Raw genomic sequence first — 15,020 nt, 5'->3', positions numbered from 1 at the left:
CCTGGACTGCCCCACAGGGAGTGAGTGCTGAGGTGCTGGAGCAGGGACAGGGGGAGGGCTCCTTCACGGATAGGGTGCTGTGGGAGGAAGATTGGCGGCCCTGGCCAGCTGTGTGCCACCCGGCCTTGGGGAGCAGGGCTAGGTATACCTGCGGAGTCTGGGGAGGCGGTCACCAGCTCCTGAGGTGGGGATGGAGGGCTGCTCTTGGTGGCTTTGCTGGCCCCTGGGCCCCCCTTGCTGCACGTGTCAGGCAGGACCTTCACGATTAAAGCCCTCAGTCCTCATGCTGCAGCTGCTGTGACAGCCCAGGCCATGCAGGCTGGCAGGAGGCCATGCACCCAGAGTTCTGCCCCCACACTCAAGGGCAGAAGGGGGGCCCCCAGGGCCAGGGTGAGGAGGAACAAGTAGGGCCTGGGGACGGTGCCAACACCTAGTCAGCAGGGTCTGATTTTGAGCCTCAGCCTCCACTTCAGCCCCAGAGCTCATGATAGGAACATGCCTGCCCCATCCAGGCAGGGGGGTGGCAGACGTGGCCCCTGAACAGGAGCCAGAGTGACCATGATGCTGGTGTCACCTGTCCCCTAACCCCTGCTGCCAGCAGAGAGCGTGCAGGGGGGACAGCTATGGGGACGCTCCCCCAGGTGGCTCCTGAGGTGGCCAGCGGCCTGTGGGTTCACGGGGGCCTCCACCTCCCCAGAACGCTGTTCCCGAGGCCTCCCTGTCCTGTTGGGGCTCCTCTCTTTTCAGGCCCCATACCAGCCGCTGTGTTCAGGGAGGAGCAGAAAATCAGAAGAGGGTGGGCTCAGGACACGGGCAGACACACCTTCCCGGCTGAGCCCCTGCATGCGGGAAAGGGAGCCAGGCTGTGAGGTGCCCCAGGGCACCCCATAGAGTGCACGGGTGCGTCCCCAGCTGACACCCTAAGGGCAGCACCCGTCCTGCCCGTCTTGGGGTCCTTCAGGGCCCTTCCTCCCCCACAGTCTACCCAGACCCCCCAGTTGTTTAAAGGCAGATTTCCTGCAGTGGAGCCTACAGAGGCCCCATGGAGGCCTCTGCTAAGTGCTTATCAGACAGACAGGGCTGCTGGGCGTGCACGTGGGGAGAGCCCACCGCCAAAGATAAGCCCACAATCCACGCAGCCAGCTGCTCGCGCTGCCCTCTGCCTGATAGAGTGGGGCTGTGGGGTGACACAGCCGAGATCCTGTAGTGGCGGCAGGAGGGATGGGCATCTGCCATGGAAGGTAGGGACATTCTCCTGGTCAGAGCCTCCCTGAGCAGCGGATATGAGAGAGCAACTGGATGCAGCCCCTAGCTGCCTCGACCTCCCTGCCTCCCTCCCCACGTCCTGATGATCTTGTTATTTCTTCCTCCCTCCATGGGGAGCAGGCCGGAGCCTGGTGCTGTGGGTCCCCAGCTCGGGGCTCTCACAGGTTGGCCATACCTAAGGACACACCTGCCCTTGCCGTCCCCCTGCTTCAGTCGTCTCTGGCCTGCCTTCCGTGCCAGCATTTACAGGAGACGGATAGCGGCTTCTGCAGGGAGGAAGGACTCCAGCGGCCTCTGTGCTGGGGGCAGGGGTGGAGGGTGCAAATGGCCTCCAAGGAACCCAGAGGCGTTTCAGAGCCGCTGTCCTGCCAGGCCCCGCCGGGCACTGAGAGAGGCCAGGCCGTGTTGCCCAACGCAGGGGCCGCCCTTGTTCTCCCTCACTGGTGACAGAGGGTGACCTTTACAACGGAAAGACAGGTGGAGTCAAGACAAACGTTTTAATCCCGTGTCTGCTAGAACGTTGGGTGAAGTTGAGTTCAGGGCAGTCCTGCCAGTTCAGTTACCTTCCTGATGTGGGGAGATGGGGATTACACCCCCGCCAGCCTCACCTGCTTAGTCTCGGGACCTGGACAGACAACATGCACCCCGTCATTGCCTCCTGCCTGCTGGGGGATGTGTGGTCACCCCATACCATCACAGGACGGGACTCCGATCCCCTAAAGTGGACCCTGTACCACACTGGAAACTGTGGCCTCCTGGGATCGCGCCCCAGGCTGCTCCTGGTCCTTCCTTCTCAACGTCTCCCCCTCACCCCTGCAGGGCGGCAATGCTATGACCTCCTGGTGATTGGCGGGGGATCCGGCGGCCTAGCCTGTGCCAAGGAAGGTACGTGTCCTGCGTCCTGCATCCCGCCAGCATGGCAGGGCCTGCAGGCTTCCAGGTCTCCTGGAGAGGGCAGTGGTGCTCTCCAGGTTGGGTGGGGATCCTCCTGAGCAGCCAGGAGCTGAATGCATTGTCTCTGCAGTTGGCCCACTCCTCCCGCTGCAACCCCAGGCAACCACTGATCTGCTTTCTCTCATTGTAGATTAGTTTGCATTTTCTAAAATTCTGTCTAAATGAAATCATGCTGTGTGTATTCTTACTTTCTGGGCTTCTCCCACAAAGCACAATTATTTGGAGATTCATCTGTGTTGCTGTGTGTATCTAGAGTTCACGCCTTTTCATTACTGATAAGTATTCCACTGTATGTCTAGACCACGTTTGGTTGGTTCATTCACCTGTGGATTGGGTTGTTCCAGTTTTTGGCTGTTGTGAACAGTGCTGCTGTGAACATTCGTGTGTGTGTGTGTGTCTTTGTGTTTTAAATCTCTTGGATAATCTAAAAGTGGAACAGCTGGGTCATGTGGTGTATCTCTCATTTAGGTATTTTTTCATTTCTTTCAGCAGTATTTTGTCATTTCAATATACAGGTCTTTCACATCTTATGTCAGATTTATCCCTAGTGTTTCATATTTTTAAAACAGCTTTACTGAGGTACAAGTCACACACCATACAGATCACTCATTTAAACTGCCTATTTCAGTGGATTTTATATTCACAGTTGTGCAACCATCACCACCACCAATTTCAGAACATCTCATCACCCCCAGGTACTCTGTACCCACTGGTAGTCACCTGTCCCCCTCCCCTCCTCAGTACCAGGCTACCACTAGTTTCCTTTCTGCCTCTATGGACTGGCCTGTGTTCTGGATGTTTCATAGAAACGTGTGGTTTTGCTCTCACTCAGCATGATGTTTTTAGTGTTCATCTATGATACAGCGTGTGTTAGTACTTCGTTCCTTTTTTAGGGCTGAATAGTGTGGATGAACCACATTTTGTTTATCCACTTGTCCGCTGGTGGATGTTTGGGTTATTTCTGCTTGGGGCAGTTATGAGTTATGCTGCTCTGAACATACCTGCAGGTTTTGTATGGACGTGTGCTTTTATTTCCCTTGGGCAGATTCCCAGGAGTGGAATTGCTGGGTGACAGGATAGCTCAAGGTTTAACCTTTTGAGGAGCTGCCAGACTATTTTCCAAAGTGTCTGCACCATTTTATATTCCCACTAGGAAGTGTGGGGTTCGAATTTCTCCACATCCTCGCCAACCCCTGTTACTGTCTTTTCTATCGTAGCCCATCCTAAGTAGGTGAGAAGTGGGTGGTATCTCATTGTAGTTGACTTGTATTTCCCTCATGGTTAATGGAGCATCTTTTCATGTGTTTATTGGCCATTTCTATATTTATGGAGAAATGTCTATTTAGAACCTTTGCCCATTTTTAAGTTCAGTGGCCTTTTCATTATTGAGTTATGAGAATACACACACACATACACACACGTATATTCTGGATATTAGATCCATATCAGATGCATAATTCTCAGTTACTTTCTCCCATCCTGGGGGTTATCTTGTCACTTTCTTGATGGTGTCCTTTGCAGCACAAAAGTGTTTAATTTTGATGAAGTCAGTTGATCTGTTGTTTCTTGTGCTTTTGGTGTCACATCCAAGAAACAGCATCCCAATCCAAGGTCACAAAGACTTAGGCCTGTTTTCTTCTGAGAGCCTCACAGCTTCAGTTCTTACATTAAGGCCTTTGGTGCACTGTGGATTAACATGCAGACGTGGTGAGGTCATTGCCTCCGGGTGCACCTTTCCGTGTCACAGTCCCCCTTCAGGTGACACTCTCCCACCAGTCACGTTCCACTTCTACATGCTACAAACCCCACAGCACATTGTACAATTTTTGTTTAAACAGTGATCTTTTTTTTTATACTGATTATTTTTTTGTTGTTTTTATTTTTATATATTTATTTATTTGGTTGCACTGGGTCTTAGTTGTGGCAGGAGGGCTCCTTAGCTGTGGCTCGCCAGCTCCCTAGTTGTGGCATGCAAACTCTTAGTTGTGGCATGCACGTGGGATCTAGTTCCCCGACCAGGGAACGAACCTGGCCCCCCTGCATTGGGAGCACAGAGTCTTAACCACCGCGCCACCAGGGAAGTCCCTAAATAGTGACCTTCTGAAGAGATTTCAGCGATAAGGAAAAAGCTAACACACCTGCCCATGTGGTCATCATTTCTGTGGCTTCCGTTCCTTTCTGTGGATCTGAATTTCCACCCGGCATCATTTTCCTCCTACTGGAAGGATGTCCGGGAACATTTCTTGTCGTGTGGCTCTAGGGGTTATAAATTCTTTCAGCTTTTGTGAGTCTGAAGACATCTTTACTCTGCCTTCATTTTAAAAGGTATTTTCTCTGAGTATAGAATCCAAGGGGACAGTACAGCCGGCCCTCTGTATCCACAGTCTCCACGTTCACAGATTCAACCAATCACAGATCAAAAAAATATTTTTATTTTTATTTTTTATTATTTATTTATTTATTTATTTTTTGCGGTACGCGGGCCTCTCACTGTCGTGGCCTCTCCCGTTGCGGAGCACAGGCTCCGGACGTGCAGGATCAGCGACCATGACTCACGGGCCCAGCCGCTCTGCGGCATGTGGGATCTTCCCGGACCGGGGCACGAACCCGTGTCCCCTGCATCGGCAAGCGGACTCTCAACCACTGCGCCACCAGGGAAGCCCCAAAAAATTATTTTTAAAAAAATTCCAGAAAATTCCAAAAAGCAAAACTTGAACTTGCTGCATACTGGCAACTATTTATCATTTACACTGCATTTACAACTACTTACTTAGTGTTAACGTTGTGTTAGGTGTTATAATCTAGAGATGATTTAAGGTAAAGGTTACTACAGATGCTGCACCATTTTCTGTAAGGGACTTGAGCATCTGGCTGCTCTGGGTTGTCCCAGAGCCCATGAGCGCTCTTTCTATTGTGGATAGTTTCTATTCCTGTTTTCAAATTCATTAATAAAAGAGTGTGCGATGTCTACTCGACCATGAACCCCACTCGGTGCAGTATTCATCTCTACAGTTCAACTGGGTTGGGTCCTTTTTTCTATCTTCCATGTTATTTCTTGACTTTTTGAACATGTGGAATACAGTTAAAACACCTGTTTTACTTTTTTTCCCACTAATTCTGACGTTGGTGTCAGTTCTTGGTCAGTTTCCATTGACTATTTTTCCCTTTAAGGGCTGTATTTTCCTGCTTCTTTGTGTGCCTGGTAATTTTAGTTTGAGTGCCAGACACTTTGGACTTTACCTTGCTGGTTTCTGGATATTTTTATACTCCTAGAAATATTTCTGGGCATGTTCTGGGATATAGCTACAGACAGTTTGATCTTTTTGAGTCTTCTGCTTAAGATTTGTTAGGCGCTCTGGCACTGTGCCCAGTCTAGGGCTAATTATTCTCAACTGCTGAGGCATGACCTTCCTAATGCTCACCCAGTGCTCCAGGAGTTAACGTTTCTCCAGGCTGGCTTCTGGGAGCAGCACTGTCCCGGCCTTAGGTACTTTCCCCTCTCTCTCCTCTCTCTCCTCTGTCCCAGGAACTCTCAGCCCGGGAGCCTGCTGGACCTGCCTGGGCCCCCTCCGTGCTGTGTCCTTCAGACTCTCTGGTCGCAGGGCTCACCTCGTCCCTTTCCTGTCTCTCAGAGATTGCTGGCCTTTGTTTTCGTTTATTCAGTTTCTTGAAACCATTATTTCACGTATTTTGTCAGGATTTTTGGTTATTTTGAGCAGCAGGCTAACTCTGGTCCCCGTTGCTCCATCCTGATCAGACCTGGGAGCCGGGCGTTGGTATGTCTGAGGTGTCCCCTTGGCCGGAGACTTTAAATCAAGCACTGGGATCCCATCTTGATTCAGTTGAATGAAATGGTTTTGTTAATGAAGACTTCTAAAATTTGGTTCTATCTTGGTAGCTGGTAGCCATGAATCAAGCATGTTCTGTAGTGTTTCAAACACTCGTGAGCTCGTGACATACAAGTGGGGCGTGCCCTCGGGGCCGTCACAGCCAGGGACCAGGGCTGGCTGATGCAGTGCCACAGGCAAGCCAGCGGGAAGCCCGTGATTAGTCCTGGCCTCAGAACCTGGGGCTTGTGGCTGGGGGAGCCTGCTGATAGCTGGGGGCTCCAGGCAGGGGTGCAGTTTGGAGCCCTGGTCTTGGGGCCTGGCTGACCTGGACCTGCCATTTGACCTCCGAGCTTCCATTTCCTCACCTTGAGAGGAGGCAGCAAACGTCCACCTGGGGGCTTTGACCAGGGTAGACCGAGGGGCACCCCACATGGTGTCTGGGGAAGAGAGGAGTGAGGGAGGGCCTGAGGAGCGAGCCGGGGGCCTCCCTGTGATGCCTCCAGGGAGTGTGCTTGGGGTGGGCCCTGGGCCTGTGCTGGACTTGCAACCAGGTGGCGGGGGGGGGGCGCATCCCAGCACTGCTGTGGTGGGTGGTGCAGAGCCTGCGGTCAGGAAGAGGTCGGGGTGCCCATCTAGGGGCAGCATAGCTGGGAACAGAGGCAGTGGGAGACCCGGCTGCATAGCTCGTGGGCGGCTGCTGGCCCGGTCCTTCCCCAGCCTCCTCTGGGCCTCATGGGCTCCTGGGGTCCCCGACCCTGAATCAGTCCCTGGTTGTACTCACCTGCCTGCTTCTCTGGTCTTTCTAGCCGCTCAGCTGGGGAAGAAGGTGGCCGTGGTGGACTACGTGGAGCCTTCCCCCCGAGGTAGGCAGCCCCCGCCGGGAGCCGCGTGTCCTGGGGAAGGTGGGGGGATCACATACAGAGGGTGGCTGAGCCCTGGACTGCTTCCCAGTCGCCGGACGGCGTCCTGCTTCTTGGGGGAGCTGCCATCACTGTAGGTTCCTCATCCTCCTCATTTAAACCAAGTCTGAATGCAACCGCAGCCGACGCGTCCACACGGCAGGTTCACCTGGGCCGCGTTGGAGTTAAAGCAACTAAAAGGAATTGGAAACAGCTGTACAGCAGGGCTGGCCTGGCTCACCTGAACCCTGTCTGTGTGCTCTTCCCACCTCCCCAGGCACCCGGTGGGGCCTTGGTGGCACCTGCGTGAACGTCGGCTGCATCCCCAAGAAGCTGATGCACCAGGCGGCGCTGCTAGGGGGCATGATCCACGACGCCTCCCACTACGGCTGGAAGGTGGCCCAGCCCCAGCACAACTGGTGAGAGCGCATGGGGGACGGCCGATCCCATCAGCCTCGCAGGAGCTGCGGGCGCGATTCTCACCTGGGGACACGTCTGGGCCCCCAGCAGTGGGCAAAGTCTAGAGACGTTTTTGGTGATCTCCACAGTGGGGGCTGCACATCCCCTGGGTGGAGCCTGGGATGCTGCCACTTGCCCACGGCGCCCAGGACACCCCTGGAAGGACGCTCGGCCCAAAGGCTGCAGTTCTTCAGGCCTGGCGGGTGGCACGTGGTCCGCTCGGAGCCCCTCGGTCTGAAGCCCCAAACCTAGCCTGGGGGCGGCAGCCGTGGGGACAGACGTCACCTTTACCACCTTGAGAAACCCCTCTGCCTCTGGGCATTTCTGTTAAGGGCTGTTTGCCTCTAATAATCTGTGGCGGGACCTGCAGCTGACACTTGTGTGGTGGCTTTACGCATCGTGCTTTGTGTCAACAGGGGGAAAATGGCAGAAGCCGTTCAGAACCACGTGAAGTCCCTGAACTGGGGGCACCGGGTCCAGCTGCAGGACAGGTACTGACACCACGCTAAGCTCTGGGCGGGTCCTGGGACACGTGAGGACTCCCTGGGAGGAGGAGGCGTGAGACCCGGGTTAGAAAGCCCGGCCACCTCGCCCCTCACGGTGCCTGCTCTTTCCGCCTCCCTGCTGGGCACTCCCCTCACCAGCAGGAGGTCCGTGGGTGTTTTGGGGGGAGGGTAACTGGATGCATGTGGGGGCCTCCCCTTCCTGGTGGAGGGTGTCCAGGTAACAGGACTGACCTCGGTGGAGGCCCGGCCACCTCTGTCCTCACACACCGGGGCTGAGCTTGGGCCCTTAAGACACCCCTCCATGGCAGCTATGGTCACCACGTACCAGAGAACCCAGGGGAGACAGCAGCTGCTCCCCATGCTTCCCGGTGCAGATCCGCACACTCCTTTTGCCCCTCGTGAGCCGTGGGTGGCCCGAGCTCACACTGTAGCCGTCTGCCTAGTGCTCCCTATTTAATCCTGAGGTGATGCCTCATTTGCAGAGGAAATGTTTGAACATCCTATTTTTATTTTGCAGAAAAGTGAAGTACTTTAACTTCAAGGCCAGCTTTGTCAACCCACACATGGTTTGTGGTGTCTCAAAAGGTGGGGAAGAGGTGAGCGCCTGCATCCCGGGGCCCCTGGGGCAGCACGGGCCAGTCCATGGGTCAGTCTGTGGCCCAGGCGGGTGGACCTCAGCTCTGCTTGGTCTCAGTGCTGTCCTTGGAGATCAGCGCTGCTGGGATTGATAGGACGTTCCTCTGGGCCGAGGCCAGTCTAATTCTTTGTGAAGGAGGAAGTGACCACGCCAGGCTGCCCACTGCTCAGGCGGCTGCAGCCCTGCAGGGGTTTGTGGGGATTCCAGGAGACCTTACACCCCGTGCAATGCTGTGTAAACTGTGAAGTGCTTGGACTTAGAGGCTCTCCTGCCAGTCCCTGGGGCTGCTGCCACAGGGTCCACACTGCAGGGCAGAGGCTGTGATGGGGAAGCTGGTGGAGCCCTCGAATGGGGACTGCAGGTGACCTGGGTGACTGGCTTTCTCGGTTTCTTCTCAGACTCTGCTTTCAGCCGACCACATCGTCATCGCCACTGGAGGGCGGCCGAGGTACCCCACGCACGTGAGTGTCCTCAGGAGCCCCCACCCCTCCACCCCGTTCATGGTCTGGTGACATGCACCTCCCACTCCCCCCTTTCGTCTAAGTGGCCCTGTGCTCACAGCTGTCACTTTCTACTGCCCGTGCTCTCGAGTGCCCTCTGCTGAGCCAGGTTCCCACATCCCCACTTGGCTGAGTCCCGAGAGCGGCTCTCACGTTCCTCAGCTGCTGGGCCGGCCCCTGCCTGCCCTCTTCCTGTCCCCACGTCACTTCTCTATCTCCCTTGTTGATTCCTCCTTTTTAGCCTCAGAATGTTGGAACGTTTGGGACTTAAGCCTGGTTCCTCCTCCCCCAAACCCAAATCTTGTTCTTTAGTTGACATGAAACTCACATACCATAAAATGCACCCTTTCAAAGGGTACAGTCCAGTGAGTTCCAGTTTATTCAGAGTCGTTCACCCGTCGGACCCACTACTGAATCTCAGAATGTTTCACCCGCCCAGAACGAAACCCTGGCCCCATCAGCCGTTGCTCCCGCCCCCCTCCCCCGGCCCCAGCAGCCTGCTCTCTGTCTCTGTGGATTTGCCTGTTCTGGATGTTTCACATCAGTGGGATGAGATGCATAGCCTCTTTGACCAGCTTACCGCTGAGTGATGTTCCGCGGTGGGTGTGACATTCTGTTGTCCGCTTGCGTGGTGGACCTCTGGGTTGTTTCCACTTTGTTATGAGTGACGCTGCTGGGAGCCCATGTGGATGCGAGTTGTCCCTTCTCCTGGGCAGACACCTGGGGGTGGAGGTCCCAGGCCCCGGGGGCGGGGGGCAGCCTCACCATTTACATCCCCACCTGCAGTGCGTGGGGTTCATCCTTTTTGGTTTCTTCTCGTGTCTTGTGATGTTTTGCTGAAAAGTGATCATTTCAAATAAAATGACATGTTCACTCTGGAAGCTAGGATCTCCCTCCACTTTGGGATTTCGTTTATTGCTGCTTGGCTGTTGGGTGATTTTTCTGGACCGATTTTGTAAACTCTTTATTCTGTGTCCTGTGAGGCTACTGAGGCCTCTGCTCAGTGGCCAGCTAGTGACTGGGCAGAGATGTGCTTAAACACCAGACCCAGGAAGTCTCCCCGTCTTTGCGAGGCACCCCACCCTCAGCGCTCAGCCTGGTGGGGGGCGCTCTGCCTTCGCCCCCACCACCTGCCTCTGCGGGGCTTGGAGGGCCCCAGACCCAGACATAGGCCCAGACAGGTGGATGGGGAGGACCAAGGGCGTGGTTCTGCGTCCTCGCAGACTCATAAATCTGAACCTCCGTCCAGTTCTGTGCTTCCACTGGAAACAGGAGCTGAGAGGGCGCCAAGGCAAGTGCACACGCCAGTTCTCAGGACCGCAATGCGGCCCCTGCCGCTGTCAGCCCAGCAAGAGCAGCTTCCAGAGGGGACCAGACAGCTGTACCAGGTGGCCCTGGGCAGGATGTGTGGCTCCATAGGAGGGGAGGGTGCTTGTTCCAGTAGCCACATAGGCAGGGGCCAAGTGGTGACCATCAGTGATCCCTCACCCACAGCTGGGCCCACGTTGGCTCCACTCAAAGTCCCTGATGGCCGTGGTCAGTTCCTGGGACCCAGGGATCAGCTCAGCTCCACCCTGCACGTGGCTGCCAGAGTGCCTGCGAGGGGACTGGCCTGGCCTCTCCCTGCTGTCCGCTTGCCTGAGGGGCGGGGTGGGGTTGGGGGTGGGGTGAAGCGGGAGCCTCGGGTCCTGGGGAAGCTCAGTGACCACTCTGCTCTTGGCTGCCCGCCCTGGTGCCTGCCAACACTTGTTGTGTTTTAGTCCCTTTGATATCCAGACCTTTCGATCTTCTTGAGCAAACTTAAGAAATTCCTGACTTTATTTTTTTTGCCAATTGGAACCGTAAACTGTTTGAAATCCATTTCCTCTCTCCCAGCACATCTGACTCTCAGGGGCCATAGAGAGGACGTGTCCTGTGTCCCCCACCTGCTGGGGTATGGGGTGACCTGGACAACTCCCAGGCACAGGGCCCACCATGCTGTCCCTCAAGGGCCCCCGGTCGGTCGCATCCAGCCTCCAGCCTTCAACCTGGCGCCCTGGGAGCCGGACCACCCCGCTTCACCCCTCGCTCCCCACAGCCCTGGGTCTGGATCTGGGGGGAGTCCTGGAGAGCCAGAGGAAGGAGCCGCTGCTCCGGGCCCCCCAGGGAGCGGCCGTGTCCCTGTCGCAGAGGCCGCACCCGAGGAGGTGCAGCCACATGTGGGAAGGTGGTTCTGGCCCAGTTGTGTCTGCAAACTGGGCGTCCTCTGAGGGAGCCCTGTGGGCAGCCGGGGACGCGGGCCTCACATTGACCCTTTTCCCGGATAGATCGAAGGTGCCTTGGAATATGGAATTACGAGCGATGACATCTTCTGGCTGAAGGAGTCCCCTGGAAAAACGTAAGGCCTGGGGGTGCCCAAGAGGCCCCACTCCCCTGTGCACAAAGCCAGGTGGGGAGCACATGCCACTGCCCCTCTGTAGCGCATTCTTTCCTGCCTACCTGAGGGAAGGGCAAAAAGCCCGGCCCTGTGCCCGTTTGGGGCTGACACTCTCCCAGGACTGAGTTACAGTGCGTGGCCGTTATTGTCTGGGGCGCAGGTTTTCACCAGGGTTCCCAGGAGCCGCAGGTCCCAGCGGGTCCTCAGGGCCATCTGGGTGGGCGGGTAGGTGGGTGGGCCCTGGGGGAAAGCCCTGGTCCCCCTTCAGCTCCAATCAAACGTCCCCGTTTTCATGTTTGTCACCTGGGCTTCCCTGAAATCAGCAAAGGCTCGGGCTGCCAGAAACCAGAGCCCAGCTGTGAAGCCAGGCCTGCAGCGTGACTGGCCCCCCCGTGGCCAAGGCCCGGCTTCACTCCTGGCATGGGATCCAGGTCTGGGTGCTGCTGCCTGGGCACTGAAGAGACCTCATGCTCGCAGGGACCATAGAGGCCACCAGAGGGCGAAAGAGGCTCAGCTGTCACAGTGCTGGGCTGCGGGGGGACCAGCTCCCGATGGCCCGAGGGCATGCCCGGGGTGGGCAGGCGTGTGCAAGTGTGTGTGTCAGCATGGGTGAGGGCATGTATGTGTACACGTGAGCACGTGTGTGAACACGTGAGCACATGTGTGAGACCTTGTGCGTGTGCTCGTGCCGTGCTCTGCTTGTCCTTGCTATCCCAGCCTCATGAGGTGTCCTTGTTCAGGGCTGGGCACAGCCCCTGGCATGGGGGTGGCTTGGTGTGACCTCCCACCACTCGCGGCCACCTCGTTGTGAAAGGCTGCAGTGAAAACCCCGACGTGCGTCTTCTTGTTGTCTCAGTGTTTCTTATGTGTTGTGTGCGCGGTCAGGGCTGTGTCCGCAGTAGAGAACTGCGGTCCCGGCCGGGCGCCTGTGCTGTGCTTCCTGCCTCATGCTGCCTGGGCATTTCCATGGGGCCTGAAGGGAAGGGAGCCTCTCCTGCTCCCTGTGGGGGGGTGGAGGGAGTGCAGCCACTTCCATCTGCGGTCAGGCTCCTGGCCCTGGCCACCGCCTCGCCTCCCACAGGGGCCCCAGGCTGTGGTTGGTGCTTCGACTTGGCAATAGTTGTTAATTTTTCTGATGTCACATTTATCACATTTTCTCTTTACGCCATAGTGTCTGGGCTATTTGTTGTTTTGTCTCTGACTAGTAGGTTAAATGTGGCCTGGTTTCATTTGCGTTTGCTATTATGTGGTCTTTTGTGTAATTATTGGCCATTTAAAATTGAGTGTGTGAGTCATGAGTGTGTGTCTGTGAGTGAGCGTGTGTCTGTGTCTGTGAGTATGAGTGTGTGTGGCTGTGAATGGGGGCTGCTCGCTCCTGGGCCTGCTCTCTGGCTTTTCTCTTTCTTATCTTCCTGCAGGTTTGCTGTCAGGGCTGAGATCCCATGTTGTTTACAATTGCAGATTTTCTCAGCTTGTCCTTTTAACTCACGTAACATACAAATGTGACATACAAATGTTTTGGGTTTTCTTTTTTTAAGTGTAGCTTAGGCTCTTTTACACTTAATGGCTGTTAGATTTATTGCATGTTCAGGAGGGCCTTTCCCCCCGCCAAGATCTTTTTTGACAAAAGCCCTTTACTTCCTATGGGTCCCGGGGCCTTGGGGCGTCTGCAGCACATCTGCAGCAGAGACGGGGTCCCATGCATCCACCACCAGCCCTTCCCACCAGCCTGGAAGCTCCTCCAAGCAGAGCCCAGTCCTGCTCTGGCCCTGATTCGGGGTCCCTACCGCTGCGCAAGTGCCCAGTGTGATCTTCAGACCTGCGTTGTTTTCTTGCACATTGATTTCTCTGGGTCACTGAGGCACTTTGCCAGCCTCTCCGAGGTGGACTGTGGAGACCATGGTGCCTATGGCCTTCAACCTGCGGCCGCCTGGACACTGGCTCCCCGCTTGGTGCTTCTGGCCTGGCCGAGGCCGCCCGTGTGGCCCGGTAATCTCCGCCCATTACCGAAGGCCAGCAGTTTCTGAATCCTGGTCTTTTCTTAAATTAGTTCCTGTGTGTTTTATTTTCTCTTGTTTGCTATTTCCCTGTTACATTTTGAGAGCCAAGTCTACCTCCAGGAGGGGCCGGTGTCTGGTGGCTCTCACTGCCCGCTGCTCACCGGAGGCTGGTGCGCGGAGAGGCCGCACAGGCCGGAAGGAGGCCCGGGCGCAGGGGCCCCGTGCAGCTGCCCCCAGTGACCACGTGCTGGGGCAGCGGCCTGCACGGCCGGGAAGACAGCCCCAGATATTGGGGTCAGGAAAGTGTTTATTTTCTTCAGAAAAAAAAACGTTTAGAAGACTTTTTTTTCAAAAGCTCTTTCGTTTAGAAGGAATCTAGGTATGTTATTGTTTAAGGAAAAAAGTGTTTGCAATGTATCAGTCACCCGTTCCGTTCTGAGCATGATTTATGTGAGGAAATGGTTTTTTTAAAAATTAAGCTGGAGATATATCCCTGTACGATGCTTCTGTGAAACGCAGCTTTTGTGCGGAGCTGTGGATGCAAGTTGTAACAGTGTGATACGGGAGTCAGTGTTTACTCCTTACATTCCTGCCCGCAGTCAAAATAAGCCCGAGGGTCTACAGTAGCATTTCTGTATTTTATCAGCTTGGGCTGGGCCGGGGGGGCCTCTGCTCACACTCCGAGGGGCTGTTTCTGCCAGATTTATTTGCCTTATAAATATTCCCCGTGTTTATTTTAACTCGCCTTTAAAATGGAGCTGAAATGAATATGGACCCGAGGGCTGCCCCCGGCCCTGGAGGCCTCCCGAAGCCGGGCGGGACCTTTCCACTTGGCCCCGGCCAGGAGGCCAGCCGGCGGCTGGGGGTGCCCAGCGTGCCTGGCCTCGGCCTGCAGCGGTGGAGCCTCCACTGGCCGGCTCCCAAGGGCCCGTGGGCTCCATGGTGTCCTGTCTTCCTCCCCACGATGGGGTGCGGGCCGCGGCTGGCGGCTCAGAGGCATCTGCGTGAGGCTGGGTGGCCAGCAGCTCAGGCCTGGAGAGCCGGCCCTCAGCCTCCGTGGTTGCCCCACCTGCCTTTGCCCCTGAGAGTCTTGGTGCTTTCTGGACATCCTGTGTCCAGCTGCTCCTGGGGGCCCCGAGCTCCATGGCCCCAGCATTTCCTGCACTGGCGGGACAGCTGCAGGGCCCCCATGCTGTGTGGGTGCACCCCCGGGGAGCGGATCGGGGCCTTCAGACTCAAGAGGCAGGGGGAGAGCTCTTTAAGCTGGGGCTCCAAGGTCTGAAGGAAGGCTTTGTTTCTGCTTCCTCCCCCTTCAGACTTTAAGGAGAGAGCCAGCCCTGTGATCAGGCTAATCCCACGGCAGTTATGCCTTGGAGTACAGTGTTTGCAGCACCGAAGGGCACACAGGGGGGCTCCCCGAACACACACACAGCTGAGCGGGGCTCTGGGTGCAGGTGGAGCCCCCATGGGGTGTCCTGCTGCAGTGTGAGGCCGTGTGTCCAGTCCTCAGAGGCCCTGCCACCCCAGGTCCTCCCTTTGCTGGCAGGGCCTGC

The 15,020-nt window shown here is 56.1% G+C and overlaps 1 protein-coding gene across 6 annotated transcripts in view; it reads left to right on the top strand.

The window, feature by feature from the left end:
- TXNRD2 (thioredoxin reductase 2) overlaps window positions 1-15,020 on the top strand; it is a 34,500-nt gene that overhangs the window by 698 nt on the left and 18,782 nt on the right. For all 6 annotated transcript variants that reach the window (XM_081253429.1, XM_081253428.1, XM_081253433.1 and 3 more), the window contains exons 2-8: window positions 2,086-2,151; window positions 6,857-6,913; window positions 7,227-7,368; window positions 7,825-7,899; window positions 8,432-8,510; window positions 8,950-9,012; window positions 11,358-11,428. In XM_081253429.1, coding sequence (XP_081109555.1) covers window positions 2,086-2,151; window positions 6,857-6,913; window positions 7,227-7,368; window positions 7,825-7,899; window positions 8,432-8,510; window positions 8,950-9,012; window positions 11,358-11,428 — 553 coding nt within the window. The remainder of the gene's footprint in view (window positions 1-2,085; window positions 2,152-6,856; window positions 6,914-7,226; window positions 7,369-7,824; window positions 7,900-8,431; window positions 8,511-8,949; window positions 9,013-11,357; window positions 11,429-15,020) is intronic.

The sequence above is a fragment of the Mesoplodon bidens genome (genome assembly GCF_964165515.1).
Source record: "Mesoplodon bidens genome assembly, chromosome: 13".
NCBI classification, from domain to species: domain Eukaryota; kingdom Metazoa; phylum Chordata; class Mammalia; order Artiodactyla; family Ziphiidae; genus Mesoplodon; species Mesoplodon bidens.
This window is presented reverse-complemented; position numbering and strand designations above follow the sequence as displayed.